General features: G+C 41.7%; 1 protein-coding gene across 3 annotated transcripts; it reads left to right on the forward strand.

The window, feature by feature from the left end:
• The first annotated feature begins 6320 nt into the window (after positions 1-6320).
• LOC122660190 (UV-B-induced protein At3g17800, chloroplastic-like) lies at positions 6321-19436 on the forward strand. Of its 3 annotated transcripts, XM_043855392.1 has the most exons (4): positions 6321-6519; positions 6614-6918; positions 8500-9308; positions 19400-19436. In XM_043855392.1, the coding sequence occupies exons 1-4, from the start codon at positions 6385-6387 to the stop codon at positions 19402-19404; spliced, it is 1254 nt and encodes a 417-aa protein (XP_043711327.1). In that variant the 5' UTR covers positions 6321-6384; the 3' UTR covers positions 19405-19436. The 3 variants fall into 3 exon arrangements, with proteins under 3 accessions (XP_043711327.1, XP_043711326.1, XP_043711328.1); XM_043855391.1 differs by lacking the exon at positions 19400-19436 and having other exon boundaries at positions 8500-9443; XM_043855393.1 differs by lacking the exon at positions 19400-19436 and having other exon boundaries at positions 6321-6501; positions 8500-9443.
• Positions 19437-21090: the final 1654 nt, after the last annotated feature.

Here is a 21090-nt window from a genome sequence, read left to right on the forward strand (position 1 = left end):
CATCCGGAATGGTCGTGTTTGGCCAGAATTTTCTTCAAAGGCTGGTTTGTTATTACCTCTATGGTATAGACGTGAAAATAGGGTCTTAGCTTTCGCGCGGCCAGTACCAGAGCATAAACATACTTCTCAATGTTGCTATATCTAGTTTCTGCATCTAAGAGCACCTTGCTGACATAGTAGATTGGCCTTTGCACCCGACCATCTCCTCAAATTAGTACTGCGCTCACCGCGATTAATGGCCAAATAGAGCTGAAGAGTGTCCCCTAGGTCCGGCTTGGTTAAGAGTGGTGGGTTGGTCAAATACTTTTTCAATTCTGCGAACCCTGTTTGACATTCTTCCGTCCATTCGAAAGTTAGCCTAGTTCCCTTTGCCTGTCTCTCTCGGGCTCTATTTTTCAATGCCTTAACAAAAGGGAGGCAACGATCTATAGAAGCCGAGACAAACCTCCCTAGCGTTGCCACTCTCGCTATTAGTTCTTGTAGGTCCTTGACTCTGCCCGATGGTCGAATTTCTAGTATAGCTTTGATTTTGGCCAGATTAGCCTCTATTCCCCTGCTCAAGACCATAAAACCGAGGAATTTCCCTGAGGTAACCCCAAAGGCACACTTGGCTGGGTTCAACTTCATTTTGCTTTTCCTCAAGACTTGGAATGCCTCCTCCAGGTCGGTGACATGGTTTGATGCCTTCAAGCTCTTTACCAGCATGTCATCTACATAGACTTCCATATTGCGCCCTATTTGACCTTTAAAGATGTGATTCACCAAGCGTTGATAGGTGGTTCTTGCATTTTTCAACCCAAAGAGCATATGGGTGTAATAGTAGGTATCCCTTCTAGCGATGAAGGAAGTCTTCAAGATATCTAGTTCATCCATTCTAATCTGATTATATTCGGAATAGGCGTCCATGAAACTTAACATTTTATGGCCGGCAGTCGCATCTATTAGCAAATCAATATGAGGCAAAGGGTATTAGTCTTTAGGGCATGCTTTATTCAAATCAATGAAATCGATACACATCCGCCACTTTCCGTTAAGCTTAGGCACCATTACAACATTGGAAAGCCATTCTGGGTAGATGACCTCTTCTATGAACCCTGCTTCTAATAGCTTGATCATCTCTTCAATCACCTTCTCCTGTCAATCTGGGGCATAGGTCCTCTTCTTCTGGAAAACCGGCTTGGAGGTCGGATACACACTGAGCCTGTGTTCGGCCAACTCTCGATCTACTCCAGGCATGTCAAATGTCGACCATGCGAATATATCAACATTGGTCCTTAAGAAATCCATGAGGCTGTTCCTCTGCTCGTTGCTCAGACCTGCCCCAATCTACACAGTACGGCTGCCATCTCCTTCAAGGATTTCTATGGGGACCAAATCCTCCACTGGTTCGGTTCTTTTATGTGTGGGGTTATCTTGACCATCCTCGAGGTTAATTAGGAGCGTCTGAGGTTCGTTACCCTTGGCCCTCAAGTAACCCTCATAGCATTTTCGAGAGGTTATCTGACTTACTCGACATTCCCCGATTCCCTGATCGGTAGGGAACTTCATCACCAGGTGGGTGGTAGAGACAATGACCTATAGAGTGTTGAGTCCTGGTCATCCTAGTATCCCGTTGTGGGTAGAGTTCACCTATTCCTCGATTCTCTGATCGGTAGGGAACTTCATCACCAGGTGGGGGGGGGGGGGTGGAGACAACAGCCTGCAGAGTGTTGAGTCCTGGTCATCCTAGTATCCCGTTGTGGGTAGAGTTCACCTTCACCACCAAAAAGTTCATCATCACCGTAGAGAGTTTGGGTTCCGTCTCTACCGTTACCAACAATTCAATTGACCCTCTACGTGCACAAGGGCTCCATTGAATCGATACAAAGGAGATTCAACCCTCTTCAACATCTCGGGTTTCAGGTGCATTTTTTCAAACGCGTCATAAAACAAGATGTCAACCGAGCTTCCATTATCCACAAGGACCCTGGCCATAGTATAGTTGGAAATAGTCATTTTGATTACCAAGGCATCATCGTGGGGAGATTGTATGTCAGATTAATCTTCATCCGAGAATGTGATCTGATGCTCGATTCTTTTCCTTTTACCGGGCACATCCGTTTGGAACACGTACCGAGCATGATTCTTTCTAGAGTTGGAGGACTCACCTCCCAGCCCCGGGCCCCCATATATTGTGGCAATTTCCCTGATTGGGGCATCCTCGGTATGTCATTTTCCCCTTGCCCGGTCTTCCCTATCCAACCGAGCAGGTGATTTGGCCTTCTCCTCGAACTCCCGGGAACGATATTCCTGCCTCCTCTCATTACCATCTTTCTTGACAATCGGCTCAAATGGCCCCTCTGGATGAGGGATTCGATCTCGTCATTTAACTGCCTACAGTCCTGGGTATTGTGACCATGGTCTTGATGAAATCTGCAGTATTTTCTCTTGTTACGTTCGTGCGCGGGTTTGATCATCTTGGTAGGCCAACATAAGGTTACCTGGTCCTTTATCTCATTCAGGATGTATGCTCAGTTATGTGTGAGGGCCGTACAAACTGGCTCTGGGCCTAAATCATTCTTTGTAACCCAGGCCTTGTCGTCTCTCTTTCTCTTCCCCTCCTTCTGTTCTCTGTCGTGCTTCGGGCCGTTCTCCCCAACCTAGGCATCTTTCTTTTCTTGACTTTTCTTCTCAGGTTTGCCTTCTTTTTTGTGTTCACCTGCAAGGACTTCGGCCAGGTTGATGTGATTTTTGTAGCGTGAGAAGAGTTCATACATGTCCATTAGTTCGTCCATGATCAAGGACCTCTTTAACTCGACATCCTGGATGCCGCTACGCAGAGCTTGGAACTTCACGATCTGGTCTAAGTTTTTCACCTCCAGCGCCTTGTTGTTGAATCTCGTGAGAAAGTCTCTAATAGACTCATCAAGGCGCTGCTTTATAGCCAAAAGATTGGCGGTGGCCTTCTTATGGACTCTGCTACTCACAAAGTGGGCAAGAAAAGCCCGCTCAAGCTCCACGAAGTTGGTTAGGGAGTGTGGCCGGAGGCGCAAGAACCATTGTCTCGCCACCCCCTTCAAGGTAGAGGGGAACGCCCTACACATTATGGCGTCCAAGGAGCCCTGAAAGAACATCAATGACTTAAAAGTTTCCAGGTGATCTTCTGGATCAGCCGTACCCGCATACTACTCGATCGTAGGCATCTTGAATCCTTTCGGCAGAGGTTCCGCTCGGATCTCGTTAGTAAAGGCCAAATCGGTAGTAAAGTGGAAGTTGTGATTTAGGGCTAGGTTCTTTGCTCTCATGACCTCCTAATTTGATCCTGCAGCTCAAACACTTTTTCGTTTAAAGCTTGTTCGACCTTGGTCATCTGGGAACCCTGGTGCTTGCTGTTCCCTTGGACTCCTTTTTCCTTCCGCCAAGCATTATTCGCATTGTTGTGGTTCTCGCTATGCTCAAGGGAAGGGGTTCTTTCTTGCCTGCGGTGGGTGTGGTGGTATCAGGATTCATTGTAGGAAATCACGTTATAGCTCTACCATCTAATCCATCTTGTCCTGCCACCGAGCCTGCATCGCATCAAATTATTCTACCGTTACATACCACGGCAGGTCTCCAGGGAGTCTTGGCTGAGACTCCTCTTACTAGGATTTGCTCACCTCTAGGATTGGATCATCTGCTTCAGGGTGAGAGCCTACCGGTCCACCCAGAGCTCCTCCCTGAGCGACAACAGGAGTAGCGGCAGCCGCAGCAGCGGCGGCTACGGCCTTTGAAATCTTAGATTGATTTTGAGTATTCGTCATGATGGAATCCTCGTAGGTTTTCTCCTTCATTTCCTATAGACGGCACCAAAGAATGTTGCACAAAGAATGATGCCCGAGGGAAATCCTCAAACACTGCAACTTTCAAGCTAGACTGGGCTAGAAAAAAGATTATGGAAAACGAAGAATACTCTTTAGGGTTTCTTGATTTCTCTATTAATCAAAGAATGTCTTTACATGGGTGCGAAGACCCTTATTTATACAATTTTCTCTCCAACTTTCTTTCTCTAATCTTCCTTGGGATTCGCAAGTGGGCTTTCCTTCCCTATAAGGTGGTCCCTCTGTGCTCGGATTAGGAAACCCTACCAAAAAGAGAGATCTGGGATCTTCTCGCCCATCAATTACGGTTATCAACCTCCATCCACTAGGAAGTTCTCAACTAATTTTGGTGACGTGTCTAGACTAGTATAACCATTTCGTTAGTGGTCTGCCCTATCCTGGTCGTGGCTCGGTCACTTATAATCCGAATCATTCCACGTGTCACACCCAAATTGGGTAGGTAAAGTGTGGTGTATCAAGTACTGTACTCAAGGATAATCTTTTATGCATGTAATATCACTGTAGGTATCCCCTAAGTGAGAATTAGCGGTATTTATTACAAGTCTTCTGCTATTCTGATATTAGTTATGATTCCCGTTTGTGTAACTGTGGGGTAAGCCACTGCGTCCGTGATCCTAGGGGCGGTTTAGGATGATGGTAAGCATCCTAGTTACATCAAAACCATAGTGTGGGGTTTGGGGTGTGACAGTAACTCATGGGCTGACGATGATAATTTCCCATCTTATTATTATAATTAGGCCAAAGATTTCATACACGGTTGTGCAAGCATGCACGGTTGTATCCCCTCTCACAAGTAATAGAAAAAACACAAACCCCCTCCCCTATTTGAATTTTGATATCCCTAGACTCTCACATGCACGGCTTGCGCAATCGTATAATTATAATGAGATCATTCTTTCTACATGCACGTTAATCAATGGGAAAATGTACTCAAGCATCACTCTGACGGGATTTCTGCCTTTGCATAGGGCAACATGGTATTTTGACACTTTTTTTTTTTTTTTTTTTTCTGAGACCATGTGGGCCTCTCTTATAATTTTCCAAAGAAATGTCATTTAATTAGAGTGTGACACACATTAAGGTGCTAGTGTACTTTTTTTTAGGGATGTAAATGGATATTCAAAAATCTGTATTCGATCCGAGTTTGTATTCGTTTAAGAGAATTCGTATTTGGAAAATCACTATAAAAAGACTATCTGAATCCACCCGATAACTAAAAGGATACGAATATGATATTCCTAGTTTCTGACCGATTATTATCCGATTCGTTTAGCTATCCAATGGAATCAAATTATCTGTATCCGTTTATCAGTATTGGTCCAATAAAGTTATCATATAACAATTTATTTTTTCTTCAGAATTTCATATATTAGTATATGGGCAAAATGTACTGCCATTCTAAAATAGAGATAGCATCACAACAAGCAATCTCAATCGTTGATGGATTCTAGATGAATCTCAACCGTCTATTAATTTAAACCATCACAAGCTGTTAAGGTAAAAATCTATCGTCATCCATTTTCTATTTTGTAATATCACACGAAGGAGTGGGGCCCATAGACTCTTTCTTTCTCCATCTACTATCATCTTTTAAGCCCCTTGTACGGTAGTACCTTCCCTTGTCGGAATGTGACTGTTAGAATTTCATTGTTTAGTATTTACTCGATGGTCATTAGTCATCTCATATGAAAATGTTTTTGACCCGCATCGAAAAACAAAGGAGACTGAACAACCACAAGACTTTATAAAATGAGTGTCAAATTTTGATGCATAATCACGCTCTGCCAAAGCCAAAGCATTATGTACGCTGATTTGGTGTTGTGTAGGAGCAGCAGTCTTCTTGCTTGTGGCACTCGGCTCATTTTTCAATGAGCCAATAATTACCAAAGTCAAATTGTTAAAAAAGTTTATTAAATGAATCGAACCAAATAATATTTGGAATTCGTTTAGAAAATTAAATTTGAATTTGATAATATTAAATCCAATCTGATTGGAGAATAGTTTGATAAACGGATTCGGAAACAAAATTGTCCTATCCGAACCAAATTTGATCGATTTACATTCCTACTTTTCTTTGATAAGGAGTTGCTATACTTTTTTTTTTGTAAGAAGGTGCTAATGTATTTTTTTTTTTTTTTTGGTAAGAAAATGCTACTGTACCTTACAACGCATTAAGGTTTTTTCTTTTTTTTCTTTTTTTTTTTGGTGGTAAGAAGGTGAAAAAAATGCCAAACTTCCCTGCCGCAGAGTCAGCGAATGGATATGTCACTCTATGGGCGGTAGCTGAGGTGGCGTCTCTATCCCTCTTTCTCCATCTCCCGAGGTCACTGGCCCATTGTATTCTTCTCATCCAATTCACCTCTCTCTCTCTCATCGATTTTATAAAACCTTTGCAAATGAGATCTTGAGAGCTTCCGTATTTGGATTTCATTCTATTCTCTAAGGCTCTAAGCCGAATCCCTCTCTCTCTCTCTCTCTCTGTAGATTTCGATTCCTGTTTTCCTTTCGAGAGTTATTGAGATTGTTGATGGACTGTTGTCTCCCATACAGCAGAATCCCCATTGCCAAAGCTTCACCTTCTGCGGTGAAGTCTGGAGGGGATTCCAAGGCTTTCTTAAGGTTCACCTCTGATTTTTCCGACAATATCAGCTTCGCTTCCCAGGTTTGCTTTCTTATTATCTCCCTTGATCTAGTCTTTACTCTAAAGAAGAAATTCTTTATTATATGAGATCATTTGCTTCTCTGTGTTCTTGCAGAGAAGGATCTGCGATACTAGGCGTTTCGGGGGACGAATCTGGTTCAATGATAAGAGATCGATTCGAACGGTATTGATTGCCGCTGCAAGTGCCGAATCTAGTCACTGTGGATATAGAAATGAAGTGGATTGGCCCCTTGAGGCCAGGTCCTCTGCTGGGAAATTCCTCACCAGTGTATTGCAGAACCAACGCCACCTCTTCGATGTTGCCGTGACCGAGCAATTGAATGAGTTAGCTGCCGATAGGGACGGAGCCATCGCCCGAAAGCAACACAGTGAGGGTTCACCTGAATCCTGTCTTCACCGGTGAGTCCTATAATTTTCGTTATTTTGTATTCTTCTGGAATCGATTCGTTCGTTAGTAAAGTTCATTTTGGTGGTCTTACTTCGTCTAAATGATATTAGACTTTTGGTTTACAAGTTTTGCTCTGCTTTTCACCTAAAACCTAACTGTTCTTTCTAACATGTTTGTACCTTGATGCATTCTAATGGAAGGCTTCACTTTTAGAGATATCTGATGGGTCTGAATGAAAAACAAAATCCAATATCAATTTCCATTGTCTGGGTTCTAAGTTGATTAACCTGTGCTTATTTTAGATTAGTTTATGTTGTAAGATTGATTTCTACGAGGTCTTCTAAGTTGATCTACTTGTGCTTGTTTTGGATTTATCATAATTGAGGAAATTGCTTCTTGACTGAGTAAAACGAGACAAATAATAACATAAGCTGGTTCATGCGTGGAGGCAACTAACCCCCCATTGTAGAGTGTTTACTCCAAAACTAATTCTAAACCATGGAATTGGAGAAGGATAAGCTAAGGTAGGTTAGACATCAACTAGGCTAAATATCAATAATCTCATTTAAAAATAAAATATGTGATTTCAGCCAACAATCTATATTAGATGAAAGCTTAGCTTAGTAAGCTATAGTCAATGCAATAACTCGTATAATTGAATGAAAACCTTTCTAATAATAAAAAACAGATTTATTATAAAACATGAGAGATTGACGAAGAAGAATACTAACAGTGAAAAGGAGAAGAAGAGCCAGAAGATTTCATTTTCAAAGGTCTTAGAATCCTCTCTCCAATTTAATCTTGGGCCATGAAAAGAATCATTTCCCAAAATGGGGAGTGTTATGAATTATACCTGGTATTGGTGTATGTGTACTTAAGAAATTTACTGGGTACCCTGTTGTTATACAAATAGGACCTAGTCAGCTGCAAAATATTCTGATTTAGGGGTTTAAGGGGTTTTTTTTAATTATTTAAAATTAGGAGCTTCTAAATTTTTTAAATTACTTGAAACTTGCTTGAAAAACCATTATAGATCATTGAAACGTTTTCTGAACTACTGTTTTTATTTAGTTTCCAGAAAGTTTAAAAACTGTGCTTAAACTAGTTCCCATACAAGTGATGAATTGGTACAAATGCTACAAAGAGGTGGGTTCAAACTTTCTTTTAGGGGATGTTGGTCGATGTTTAACACAAAACCATGTGTTGCAACGATCAAAGCTACTTAAATGCTCAGTTTTTTTGACATTTGGATGGTTGTTTATGTCTCCCTAATGAAAATAACCCAATCTACTCAGCAAACTCCATATGAGTGGTTCCATTCTTAGGTTTTTTTCTTTCTGTAGATGAGGTTGGGACTCTCTTATTGGATGAACTATGCATAATCTGTATGGATGTCTCGAACTTATACAATGTAGTGATCTTGTTGAAAACTGCAACTCATTTTGAATCATTCAGCAAGATTTTTAACTTCTGAAGTTTGAATAAATTTTGGTGATGATTTCAGAAATATATGGTCTTTTGACAACCTTATTCTCTAAAATAAAGCTGCCTAAATCAAATTGGTGCACTAACGTTATTATTTTGGTCATCAGGAGGATTGTTGAACTGAAAGAGCATGAATGCCAAATTGCTGTTGAAGATGTCATGTACATGCTAATTGTTCGCAGGTTCTCTGAGATCAAAGTTGATATGGTTCCAAGGCTCTCTAGATGCATCAATAATGGCAGAATAGAGGGGTTGCTATCAAAGGACAGGGAGCTCGAGTCCATTTATAGCATTGAAGTCCTGGAGATGGTTAGGGAACATGTTTCCACTATCCTTGGTTGGAGAGGAAAATCTAATATCTCTGAAAATTGGATCAATAGGACCACAACCCAGATGCAAAGGCTTCAGCTTGGCCAAGTCTATGCTGCCTCCATTATGTATGGCTATTTCCTGAAGTCTGCATGCTTGAGACACAACCTGGAACGAAGTCTAGCTCTGACCAATCATGACTTTCCTCTTGGCCATGGGATTCATGTTCCCATTACGGAGTTTCAGTACCATAGGTTGGAGAATCTTGTTGCTCACAGCCACTCAATTAACACTTGGGCCACCTCATTGAGTCATGTGTCAGGGAGGCATTCTAGGAAGCAGGACAAGCTGAGATGTTATGTGATGAGATTTGACCCTGAGACATTGCAGAGATGTGCAAAAATAAAATCTCAAGAGGCAGTGAATCTCATTGAGAAGCACAGCTGGGCACTTTTTGGGGATGAGATGGGAGCCTTTGAGAGTGATGAGGCTATTGATGTCACCTTTGCTAGCCTAAAGAGGTTTGTGTTGGAAGCTGTTGCTTTTGGTTACTTCCTCTGGGATGTGGAAGGATATGTTGACAGTGTGTATAGGCTCAAGGAGAGTTGTTTTTTACAAAATTAGGAACTGTAGTGGGTCTTGGGAGTGGCTGCAATCTCCTTTTACTATTCAAATAGATTTCTTGGCCTGTTGGCTTCAAGGCGCCCCTCACAGCTAACTTACAGTTGATGTATATAGAAGCAATGCCAACAAATTTAGGGTTTTAGCAATTTACCTGCAAATAATATTATTCTTGGGAGACATCTCTCACAGTAACTTAGCTATTAGATGATTTGTTTGCGGCAATGAAATTTATTATCCTTTCTTTCTTTTAAAAAAGTTCTTTGCTTTGTTATGATTTGCAAATTTCAAGTTATTCTGTATGCTAGTAAGAGATGTTTTTCGACTCTACAGTGGAAAAGAACAACCTTGAATTGATATGAGCGGTCTCTCTGAGATTCTTTGGGTGAAGCATTATCTGGAAAATTGATGGCCAGGACCTAGCTTAGCATATTGTTGCTAGTATTGCTAATCATGCATAGAAGACCTTTCAATTTTGTTCTATAACATGAAAATAACCAACACATGAAGTCCTATTTTTTTTTTACACAAAAGGAGCTAACTCCAAATTTTATTTGTATTTATGTGAGACAGCTAAAAGGGGCAAAAAAAATTGTAACTCCTTAAGTTGAGCTAAAGAACTATCTATAGATATTGAATTTTGTCACCACCCTTGACAATGACGACAATTGGACACGAATGACTGACAATGTCCTCTGGAGCCCATCCTCCAACACAACATTCATAACACCCTCGTAATCCCTATAGAGTATGCACCGCACGCGCGGTAGCATCGCGGGTGCAAGCACGGCAATTTAACACACCCAATGGTACCACAGACAGATGCGGCCCGACCATGCGGTGTCATAAACGGGCGTGGCCCTACCACGTAGCACTGTAGATGCGCCGCGATCACCCACGTCCCCATCGTGCGGCGCAGCATGGCCCATTTTTGCCTATAAATAGCCCTTCCCCCCCCCCCCCTCATTTGCATAACCCCAATTTCTGGGAGAGGGGGAGTCCTCCAGAGCCCAGTTTTCTCCTTTTTTTTTTTCTCCATTTTCCTTGTTTTGAGGCCTTCTCCCAACCCGTTTTCGAGTTTTCAAGCCTTGTCCCTCTGTCTGAAGTCTGGGTTATCTGAACCCGACTTCTTCGACCTTTTTCGCCCGAATCTCAAGAATCCCCTATGACGTAGCCATTTTGTCTGAGAATCGGGGATCCAACTCCCAAAATCTCGCAACGCCGCTATTCTGTCCAAAACCTAAAGATTCAACACTTGTAAGACGTTACTCTGTCTGACAGAGGACAAAGTCATTCGTTTGTCTCTACCTAAGCCGGGGGACGTCTTTCGCATTGCATTTTTCGTAATTGCATTGGTTTAAAGTGTACAAGTATACATTTTCACTGTTAATCTTTAATTTTTGCACAATGTAGACTCTTAAGTATCCCTGTGTAGTGTCCGTAGTAGTTAGCATAACATAGGTTAATTTATTTAATAGTTTGTGCATCATTATTTAGCCATACATGTGGGTATAGGATATTCATAAAGGGGGAATATTCGAATACCAGCATCTAATAGAAAGACTGGTTTATCCGGGCGAAGTGGGTGCCTAACACCTTGCCACTCTCGTAACCTGACGACTTACCCCAAATCTTTGACCAGACCAAACGGAATCTCGTAGGCCTTCACAGGGCTACACCGAATGGGTCCTAGGCTCTAATCCTAGGTGGCGACTCCATTTTATATGATTACATGACCCTCATCTCCTGATAAATGACATCGAGAAGATTCCTTCCTTCTCTCCATTGAGGAGCATAACCACTGCCCGACGCATCACGGCGCGCGGCAGGAGTAGATCCTCACACTATCCTGATTCTAGGTTTCTCTAAACTCAAAAAAAGTCAAAAGTCAGTTCAAAAATGAACAGTCACTCATATGCTACATTTTGGTAGGAGGCTTCGATTCATGCATTGTGTTATACCATATAATGGTCACCCAATAAACTCTTGACATGTGGCAACGGGAGGGACACCCGACGGGTAAGAACTATTCGCCCAGAGACCCACGACAAATCCACTGGGTATTAACTATCCGCCCAAAGGCCCACTGTAGATCCGACGGGTAAGAACTATTAGCCTAGGGGTCCACGACGCCGGGTAAGAACTATTCACTCGAAAGCCAATAATGGACCACTGGGTAAGAACTATGCGCCCGGAGATCCATGGCTAAGAGGACCCGCCAGATCCCTAAAAAACATCACCCCTCACTAAGGGCAGTCGTATGACTGAAGGCCTAAAGCACACCCTCAGCCACCAAAAACAGTGATCAAGTGGGCGCTACCACTCTCCAAGTGGATGATACCACTCTCTAGTGGACAAAACCACTCTCCAGAAAGGACAGCCACTCTCCAAGGAGGGCCACCACTCTCCATCATATTTATGGGCATCTAATGATGCACATCAGAAAAGGAGCTCCTACGCTCATAGGGTACCTCACCCCAATGAAGGAACTCTCCATACAAGACTCTCCACAAAACAACTCTCCATATAGGACTATCCACATCAGAGACAGAAGAAACATCCCGCCTCATCTCTTGAGTAAGGTTTCTCCATTGGTCATGTCAGGACCTTTTCATTGGCGCCACGCCACAAAGAGATCAAACCCTATAAAAGGGAAGGTAATACCCCATAGAAGGGGATCGAGACTTTGAGAACCCTCATTGTTTCATCTGCTTGCTAGAGAGAGACCTGACTTAGGCATCAGAGAGTCCCCCGCCGGTGCCCCACAGCCTGACACTTGCCTCACCCTTGCCCGCTTGCTACTTTGTGCAGGTACTGCCCGTGGGTGGACACGAGGACCCAAGGTTTCTTGACGCAACAAATTGGCACCATCTGTGAAAATGATCCTATTCAATCCAACCTACTTGAATACCCTCTATCAATGACTAAGACAACAACAAACTTATAACCCAGCTCCTCCAGCAGGAAGGGTAGTGGCCATCCTCTCAGAGGAAGCACTAGTGGTACTAACTGCCCCAGAAGGATAGCTTCATAAATGGAACAGTAGACGAATACAGAAGATCCAACTGAAGAACTGGGGACGCCAACCCCTGATAATCTACCAGGGGGACGCGCCATGCCAACGACGGAGGAGCTTTCACAACCACCACCTGTCCCGGCCATGATGATACCAGAGGCATTGGATCTTGAAGCTCTGGCTTTCAACGCACAAGTTTGAGATTTTCAGGTCCTGGTCTTGCAAACCAATGCCTTCCTCAGAGACATTGTTAAACAGGGAGGCCCCACCAGGTTCCCCATACCACCTTCCGTGGTAGTTCCACAGCAAGTGGCTACAGCCCAAGACTCACGAGGGCCTCTGGCGTAAGCTTCATCTCCGACACAAAGATTAGAAAGCCAAGCGGGATCATCACAGCCATCCTCCCTCAGGATGATGACTCCCAATGGACGAACAGAGATGCCTGCGGAGTGTCTTCCAACGAGACTACCCCGTTCCAAGGATCGCTTGGCTAACCCAATCGGAGCCGAGGGACTCCCGACTGGTGAGCCATGCGTCGAGAACCAGTACAAATATAGGGACTACGTTGAAGCTCCTACTCGGCATGGCCCACTCGACAACGATAAGAGGACTCATAGGCAAAGCTATGGGCCCAGTCAGCAGATCACGGTGTCCAGCAGACAGATGAACCAAGATCTAGAGAGAAGGATATGATAGCTTGATGCACAGCTCCAAAGCCTCGATCGACCAGCATTACTCAGGAGATCACCCATTCTCCGCGGAGATCATGACTGTCGAGTTGCCACACGGTTTTAAGCCTCCCAACTTCACACCATAGAATGGGACCGAACGACCATCAACTACTTCAATGCCATGATGACCATCTATAGAGGAGGAGGTGCGGTATCTTGTAGAGCTTTCCCTGCATTGTGGATCTCGGGAAGGCCTTTGTCCTCACCTTTTAGAGAAAAATCAAGAAAAAGAAGACCGTTTTCAACCTATTGGCTATCAGATAGAGAGACAACGAGTCCATCTGAAACTACGTCACAAAGTTCACCCAAGAATCCTTAGATATCAAGGATCTAGATAATGTCATGGCGTACAATGCGCTCTACACCGGCATCATGAAGAAAGAGCTCGTCCGATCCATGGCCCTAGATCACCCTAATACCATGATGGAGATGCTACAAAGGTGTTATCAGTTTGCCAACATGGCTGGCGTTCTAGAAGCACGGAAGACGGTGGAACAAGGAGTCCAAGAAAGGAAGAAGTCACCCCCTAAGAAGGATGATCAAAGAGGCCGAGAAAAGAGACAAAGATTTGATCGCATGGAAGACAAAAGAAGGGAGAGGAGCCCCAAGTACACACCGCTAAACACAAACCAAACCAAAACCTTGATGCAGATTAGCGATCGAGGGCTCCTACAATAGCCTAAACTGATGTACTCAGCGCCTGAAGAAAGAAATTCAAAAAAGTACTGTCGGTTCCACAAGGACAATGGAAACGACACAAAAAACTGTTGGCAGTTAAAGAAAGAGATTGAAGAGCTGATCCAGGCCAGTCGTCTCCGCCAGTACGTGAAGAATAGGAGATAGACTCCCGTTTGGGCTAGAGAAGAAAGGGGAGATCAGCCCCGAAGACAGGAAGCAAAAGGTCTCAGAAACAGTTAGGACACCCCAGCAAAGAAGGCTGAGGAACACTATTCCAACCCCAAAGCAAACCAGCCCTTGGGCATTGACATCCTTACCATCTTCAGAGGACCCGGTCAAGAGTCAGTCTGAAAGGCAAAAGCCCACGTCCAGCTCATCGGTGTGGTAGAAGTACAAAGCAAGAGAGGGTAAGGCCAAATCCCACCATCACCTTCACAAATGAGGACCTCGCAGGACTAAACCTCCCGCATGATGATGCAGTAATCATACACGCCGTAATCGCCGAGTGCACGGTTCACCGCCTGTTGGTGGGCACAGGAGACTCTGTGGACATCCTATCACATGATGCCTACAAGCAGTTCAGGTTCGAGGAAGAAAAACTCCAACACAAAGGTACATCTTTGTATGGATTTTCAAGTTCTGCTACCAACTCAAAGGATAGGTCAAACTTTCCCTCGTAGTAGGAGAGGCACCCAGGAGCCCCGCCGTTGCGCCACAGAGCCCATTTTTGCTTATAAATAGCCCTCTTCCCCTCCTCATTGGCATCAACAAAGTTTTTGGGAAAGGGGAGCCCCTCAGAGCCTAGTTTTCACCTTTTTTCCCGTTTCCCTTGTTTCGGGGCCTTCCCCCAACCCGTTTCTGAGCTTTCGAGCCTTACCCCTTTATCCAAAGTCCGGGTTATCCGAACCCAACTTCTTTGACCCTTTATCGTCCGATCCTCAAAATTCCTCATGCTATAGCCATTTTGTTCAAGAATCGAGTATTCGACTCCCAAATTCTCATGATGCCCATACTTTGTAGAAGTTGTTCCAATTTGGTTCCCGAGAGACGTTACTTTGTCCGACAGAGGACAAATTTAGTCATTTGTCTCCACCTAAGCCGGGGGACGCTCTGCATCTTGTATTTTTCATAATCGCATTGATTTAGTATACAACTATACATTTTTATCGTTAACCTTTAATTTTGGCACAATGTAGACTCTTAAGTATTCCTGTGTAGTGTACATAGTAGTTAGTATAACATAGTTTAATTTATTTAAATAGTTTGTGCATCATTATTTAGCCATGAATGTGGGTATAGGACATTCATAAAGGGAGAATATTAAAAAACAAGCATCTAGTAGAAAGACCGGTTTACTCGGGCAAGGTAGGTGTCTAACACCTTCCCACTCGCGTAACCTGACTACTTACCATAAATCTCTGACCAGACCAAACAGAATCGTGTAGCCCTGTGGGTCCTAGGCCCTAACCCTAGGTGGTGACTCCATTTTAAATGATTGCATGACCCCCATCCCCTGATAAATTGACATTGAGAAGATGCATTCCTTCTCTCTCTCTCTCTCTCTCCATTGAGGAATAACAAAACACCCTACGCGTCATGGCGCGCCGGGAATGGATGCTTACAATAGAGTTGAATGGAATTTTCTCAAGAGCACTCTATTAAACTTCGGTTTTGATCATCTTTGGGTGCAATGGGTGATGTTTTGTATGAAGAATCCCAACATGAGCATCCTCCTAAATGGTTTCCCTCTTCCTTTTTTCAAGCCATCTCGTGGTTTGAGGCAAGGTGATCCTCTTTCATCCTATCTCTTTGTGTTGTGCATTAAAGTTTTATCTACCAAGTTAGCTATTGCTCTGGAAGAGAAACACATCAATGGCCTTCAAATTAATAGAGGAGGCAAAAAAATTTCTCATACGGCATTCACATATGACTTAATCTTCTTTGGCGAGGCTTTTTTGCCTAAGGCTCATGCTTTAAGTTGCATTCTTGATACCTACTGCAAGTATTCAGGGCAAGCCATTAATATGAAAAAGATTAGAGCCCAGTTCAGCCCCAATATGGATTCAAACATCAAACGGCAGTTGAGAGTATTTTTCCAGATTACTTCCACCTCCTCTCTCAATTCTTACCTAGGCATTCCTTATTCTAGTGGCAAGCTTTCGAAGAACCAATGTTCAAATCTTATTACAAGAGTCTCTAACAAGTTGCAGCTGGAAGACTCAGTACCTTAGCCCTACAGGTAAAGCTATTATTGTTCAATCTACTCTCTCTGCCATGCCTCTCTATACAATGTTTTGTTTCAAAATTCCTGTTTCCATTCAAAAATCTATGGGTTGCAGTAGTAGAAAATCTTCTGGTCCAATGGGACATTCTCTTGTCCCCACCATCTCTTGGAACACCATATGCCTACCCAAAAACTTTGGAGGTCTCAATTTGAAGCTCTCCGCTCCCATGAATCAGGCTTTGCTTGCTAAGAAGGGGTGGGAACTTCTAAACCCCTCCTCTTCACCCTGGTCCCAACTCATGAAAGCAAAATACTTCCCTTCCACTTCCTTTCTTAATGTGCCCTGCCCGTCCACTGCATCCTGGGGTTGGAAATCGATCTGTTCTTCTAGAGATCTCCTAAGAAAAGGTATCTTTTTTTCCAAGTGGGCAATGGCCACTCCATCAACCCTTGGCTCGATCATTAGATTCCTAATTGCCCCCCAACTGCCCCTTACCCCCTCCTCCCTAACTCTCCTTCTACTATTAATTTCTTTATTAAATCTAGTTCCAAGTCGTGGCGTAGAGATTTGGTTTTCCACTGGTGGCAGCCCAATATTGCCTTTTGTATTCTTTCCATTTCTATTCCTATATTCCCCTATGAGGACCTCATGGTTTGGATTGGTACTTCGTCTGGCAGGTTCACTGTAGCCTCTGCCTACAACATTGCCATTAGAGAGTCTCTCCTTGAGTCCAATTTGATCTGGCTCAAGATTTGGCATCTCCCAACGGCTCCCATCAAAGACTCCCTCTTCTAGATCTACTCTTATCTAGAGGCCTCAATCTCAATCCCATATGTTTCTTGTGTAATCAACACCCCCAATCCGCCAACTAGTTATTCCTCGCATCCCCCATGGTTAACAATATTTGGTTTAACATTGGCTTGCATAATCTTTTCTCGAATCTCGACATCAGATCTGGGATTCTATCATCTATAGATTTCATTAACTCCCACATCAGAGACAACAGACTAAAGGCCTCTTTGTTCTACAACATCATTTGGCATATTTTGGTTGGATATTGGGACTTCATTTTCAGACAGGTGAGGTTTAAGCCTAATGAGATCCTCCTTAGAGCTATTGCCTGGGCTAGAGATTTCAATCTTCACAGTTCGGCTCCTTTGAGACCCTCTTCTCATTTGGTGAAGTGGCTTGCTCCCAATCCCCAATTTGTTAAATTTAATGTGGATGGAGCGAGCCTAGGTAATCCGGGCTCTTTTGGTATTGGTGGAGTCTACTGAGCGGCGAATGCTTCTTTTTATTTGCTGCTTTTCAGAAGAAATTGGTTGGAACTATGCCTTGGCTGCAGAAGCCCTTGCTATTCGTCATGCTATGCTTTTGGCCTTGAGTTTAAATTTCATGAAGCTGGTAATCGAGAGTGAAAATCTGCTGGTGGTCAAAATTCTTAAAGGTGATACCCTAGCCACTCCATGGAAGATCGTTCATATCATCAATGAATGCAGGTTGCTCACTTCCCAATTTCAAGACATCATTTTCTCACATACTCTTCGAGAAGCCAACTCTGTTGCAGACAGCTTAGCTTCGCTTGGAGCTAATTCTCAATCCTCTGCTTTTTGGCTTGGTTCCACCCTCATGTTTAATTCTTTCCTTGTATGCTGACTCTTATGGAACGTTGTTCTAGCATTAATAAAGCTCTTTATCAAAAAATAAATAAATAAATAAAACCTATTCTTGTTAGGGTTGTGTCTATTTGTAACCAAGAAGGTTACAAATAGAAATTGTAATCGCACATTTTTACCCATAGTATGATGACTTGGTAGCAAAAAAGGTCTAATATGGTAATTTCATAACCTGGTCTAGCCCTTTCTCCTAATCATTTTTCTCATGAGCCCAAGAAACCAACTCTCGCTTCTGCCACCATTGGTACAGCCCACCTTCGATACCACAAACCTCAATATTTGTGTCTATAACACCGATTTGCCAATCGTTGCCTTGAGGATTCTCCTCTTATTGACAACTCGATGGTCTACATGTTCCATTTTTGGTTGTCTCTCTAACCCAAAACTGGTCCAACGAAGTCTCTGTTCTGTAGGTTGACGATTCATTCCAAAGTTGAGCTCTCCTTGTGGCTAAGGTTTGAGAGTGGAGAGGGTGAACTTAATGGGTCATTTTCAATGGACCGTAGCAGGTACAAGATTGTTGGACTCTTGTTTCTATCGTCAAAGCACTCTTGAATTTTTGATTCTATACGTTTATAGTCATTTACTTAAGAAGAGTCCAACAGGTTACTTTGTGTCATCTGTTTAAGAATCAACTACCACCTGTTCACTTGAATATCTTTGTTAGTTGACACCTCAATGATAAACTTGATGATGTTCTAGTTTCTTGTGTTGTTAATTTCAATGAAATAAATTTTGTCTCACCAAGAAAAGAAAAGTGGACTATTCAACAGAGATACGAACATCCACACCAGTGTTCGGGGTTCTTTGATTTATTAAATGTTACACAATCAATCCTCCCCATGGGACTGTTCGATCTTTTGTTTGATGCATGCTATTAAGAAGTTGGTTTTTTCGAAGCTTCGAACAGAGCTGTTGCTCTATGTTGGAAACCATTAAAGCTCTTCGCTTCAGTGCGAGTTTTGTATGATTTCTGGTTTCCCCTCTTGCAAAGCCTGCAACAAAATGATGCAAATCGAAAGGGAAACTAATTTCCACTATTATCATCTTGGAGACAAAATCTTGAATGGCGTGAGAGCAGAACCTTCATGTATGTTTGGGGGAAAATCCCATGCAATGACAACAATCATCCCCTTCATGGTTGGATTGTTTTGAGGAGATTCATTTCGATGCTCTTCCTCATTATGTATCTCTGAAATCAATTAGAGGGTGAGACGGCAGGGGGAGATAGAGAAGAATGGGAGGGAAAAGGTGAGGAAGGAGGAGGGGGAAATTTAAAAAAAAACACCTTTACTTTAAGAAATTGATAAGTAATATATGAAGGGCAAATAAGTTCGATTACAAACAGTTTTACCCTTCTTTTCTTTTTTTTTTTGGTAAATGCTTTACCCTTCTTTTTATAATTTTATATGAGGTAATATAATAACTAAAACAATTAAATAACAAGTTTTATCTATTTCTTGACGAGGGAGTTGTTCATTGACAAGGCACGACCCCAAGGAACCGTTGAAGTCTGATCATAAAAATGAGTTGTGTAAGAATCAATAGGTCCTTTTTCTTTTTCAATTTCCTCATTCTTTTTGCTTCTTTAGTTATAGCAACAATAACGTCACTAGTATAAGCATGCTGACGATTACTAACTCCCATAAATCGCTTACACATCAATTCTCGAGCCCCGCTGATGTATGCTACATTCAAATGGGTTTGAGGTTAAATGAAAATTTTTTTTAATCTATTTTTTCAAAGCAAAGGGTGAAGGAAAAAAATAATTGTTTTTGTCTAAAAATTCCATCTTTTTTTTTATTGTTTCACTATTTTATTAATATAACTGCCGGTAAAGTTGGCTAGGAGGCAAATTGAGATTAGATAAGTCCGATTAGGTACATCCATTCGGTCTTGACACCATAAGGGCTGTCACTTGTTAGTATTAATTTGTTTAATTATGACATAAGCTTAACCCACTCTTAACCCACTACGTTTTGGACTCCTACGCCAACCTTTGAAGTGATTGCTTGTGGTTATGTGAATGTATACAACTTTTAAAATAAGTAATTTGAAGAACATACTAATCCATTTAAATAGATTCATATTAAGATTTCAGATTTAAATTCATGTTTAATACCTTATAACCTTTTGATAACATTGTTGAAATCTGTGATCTAATAGCGTAGTGGATTGGGAACGGTTATAGAACGTTTGCATTCAAATTTGAGGTGAACTCATAACGAAGCGAAACGAAACGGAAAATAATAGATTACATTAGAATCGCAAAATGAAGTTCCTACTCCAGATAATAATTCAAAAATGAACAATCCCTCGTATGCTACATTTTGGTAGGAGGCTTCGATCATGCATTGTATATTTGCAACTTGGTAGCCCAAATATTTGGAATCCAAATAGAGGGAAAGACGAAAAGACCACAACGAGGTGCATTGCTAGCTTGTGCATGAACCAATGCCAGAACAAGAAGTTGTATTTGTATAAACCCCTTTTGTCCATTCCCACACTAAACACCAAGATTTAAAAAGGAAATTACTTTTTTGGGTTCATGTCAATATAAAAGAATTGATTAAAATAGCAACATCAAGTGGACCTCCTCATTACAATTTTGTGGAATATAACAAATGGTGTGACATTAGCTAGGGAGGAGACTTGAATATTATCAAACTATTGCCAATTAAAACAAGATTGTAAATTTGTAATCTTCTTTTTTGGTCCTTTTATTGTAATATACTTATTTTTAAAGAGGGTAAATCTTGTCATTTCATAATAAAATACAATAATTTCTACATTAAAAAACTTTTAACTTTTAAAAAAACTATATTATTTTAAGTCTACATTAAACATACTATTAAATAATTTTTTTATGAATAACAATATAAGACAAGGGATAATTAAAGAAACTTATACTTGTTAGCTCACACTTTGGTGACAACAGTTCTTGTCATTTCACAATAAAGTATATTAAATTCTATATTAACTTGTTAGGTCACCACTTTTATATGATGTAATACAATAAATAAATATAGATGGACTGCAATTCTGTTCCTTTTTTAATTGTTTCATTAATAAATTGCCAGTTAAGTTGGCTAGGACTAGGAGGCATATTGAGATTAGATAAATCCGATAAGTACAACTATTGGGACTTGATAGTTTTGTTGGAGTATGTCCATCAAACCCGAATATTTTTTGAATAAGAAAATTTAATTTTGATTATTGCATGCATTTATTTATGGAATTATAAGTTTATTCCATGAGTTTTCATCCAAAATTGTTCTCTACTAGGGATAGGACCAAACACCTTGTTCATATGTTCATTATATTGTAAGTCACTAAAAATATCGTTTGTAAGACATAAATGTAAATATACATTGTATGTATGTATAGAAAAAAATCTGATACAAATTTCACATGTATTATTGTCTATCATATTAAGGAGAGA

The sequence above is a fragment of the Telopea speciosissima genome, chromosome 4 (genome assembly GCF_018873765.1).
Source record: "Telopea speciosissima isolate NSW1024214 ecotype Mountain lineage chromosome 4, Tspe_v1, whole genome shotgun sequence".
NCBI classification, from domain to species: domain Eukaryota; kingdom Viridiplantae; phylum Streptophyta; class Magnoliopsida; order Proteales; family Proteaceae; genus Telopea; species Telopea speciosissima.

Bases quoted from the DNA above. Each gene is read 5' to 3' on its own strand.
- LOC122660190 (XM_043855391.1), top strand. From the start codon at position 6,385: ATGGACTGTTGTCTCCCATACAGCAGAATCCCCATTGCCAAAGCTTCA. The intron at 6,520-6,613 runs GTTTGCTTTCTT...GTGTTCTTGCAG, and splicing joins ATATCAGCTTCGCTTCCCAG to AGAAGGATCTGCGATACTAG. The intron at 6,919-8,499 runs GTGAGTCCTATA...TTTGGTCATCAG, and splicing joins CCTGAATCCTGTCTTCACCG to GAGGATTGTTGAACTGAAAG.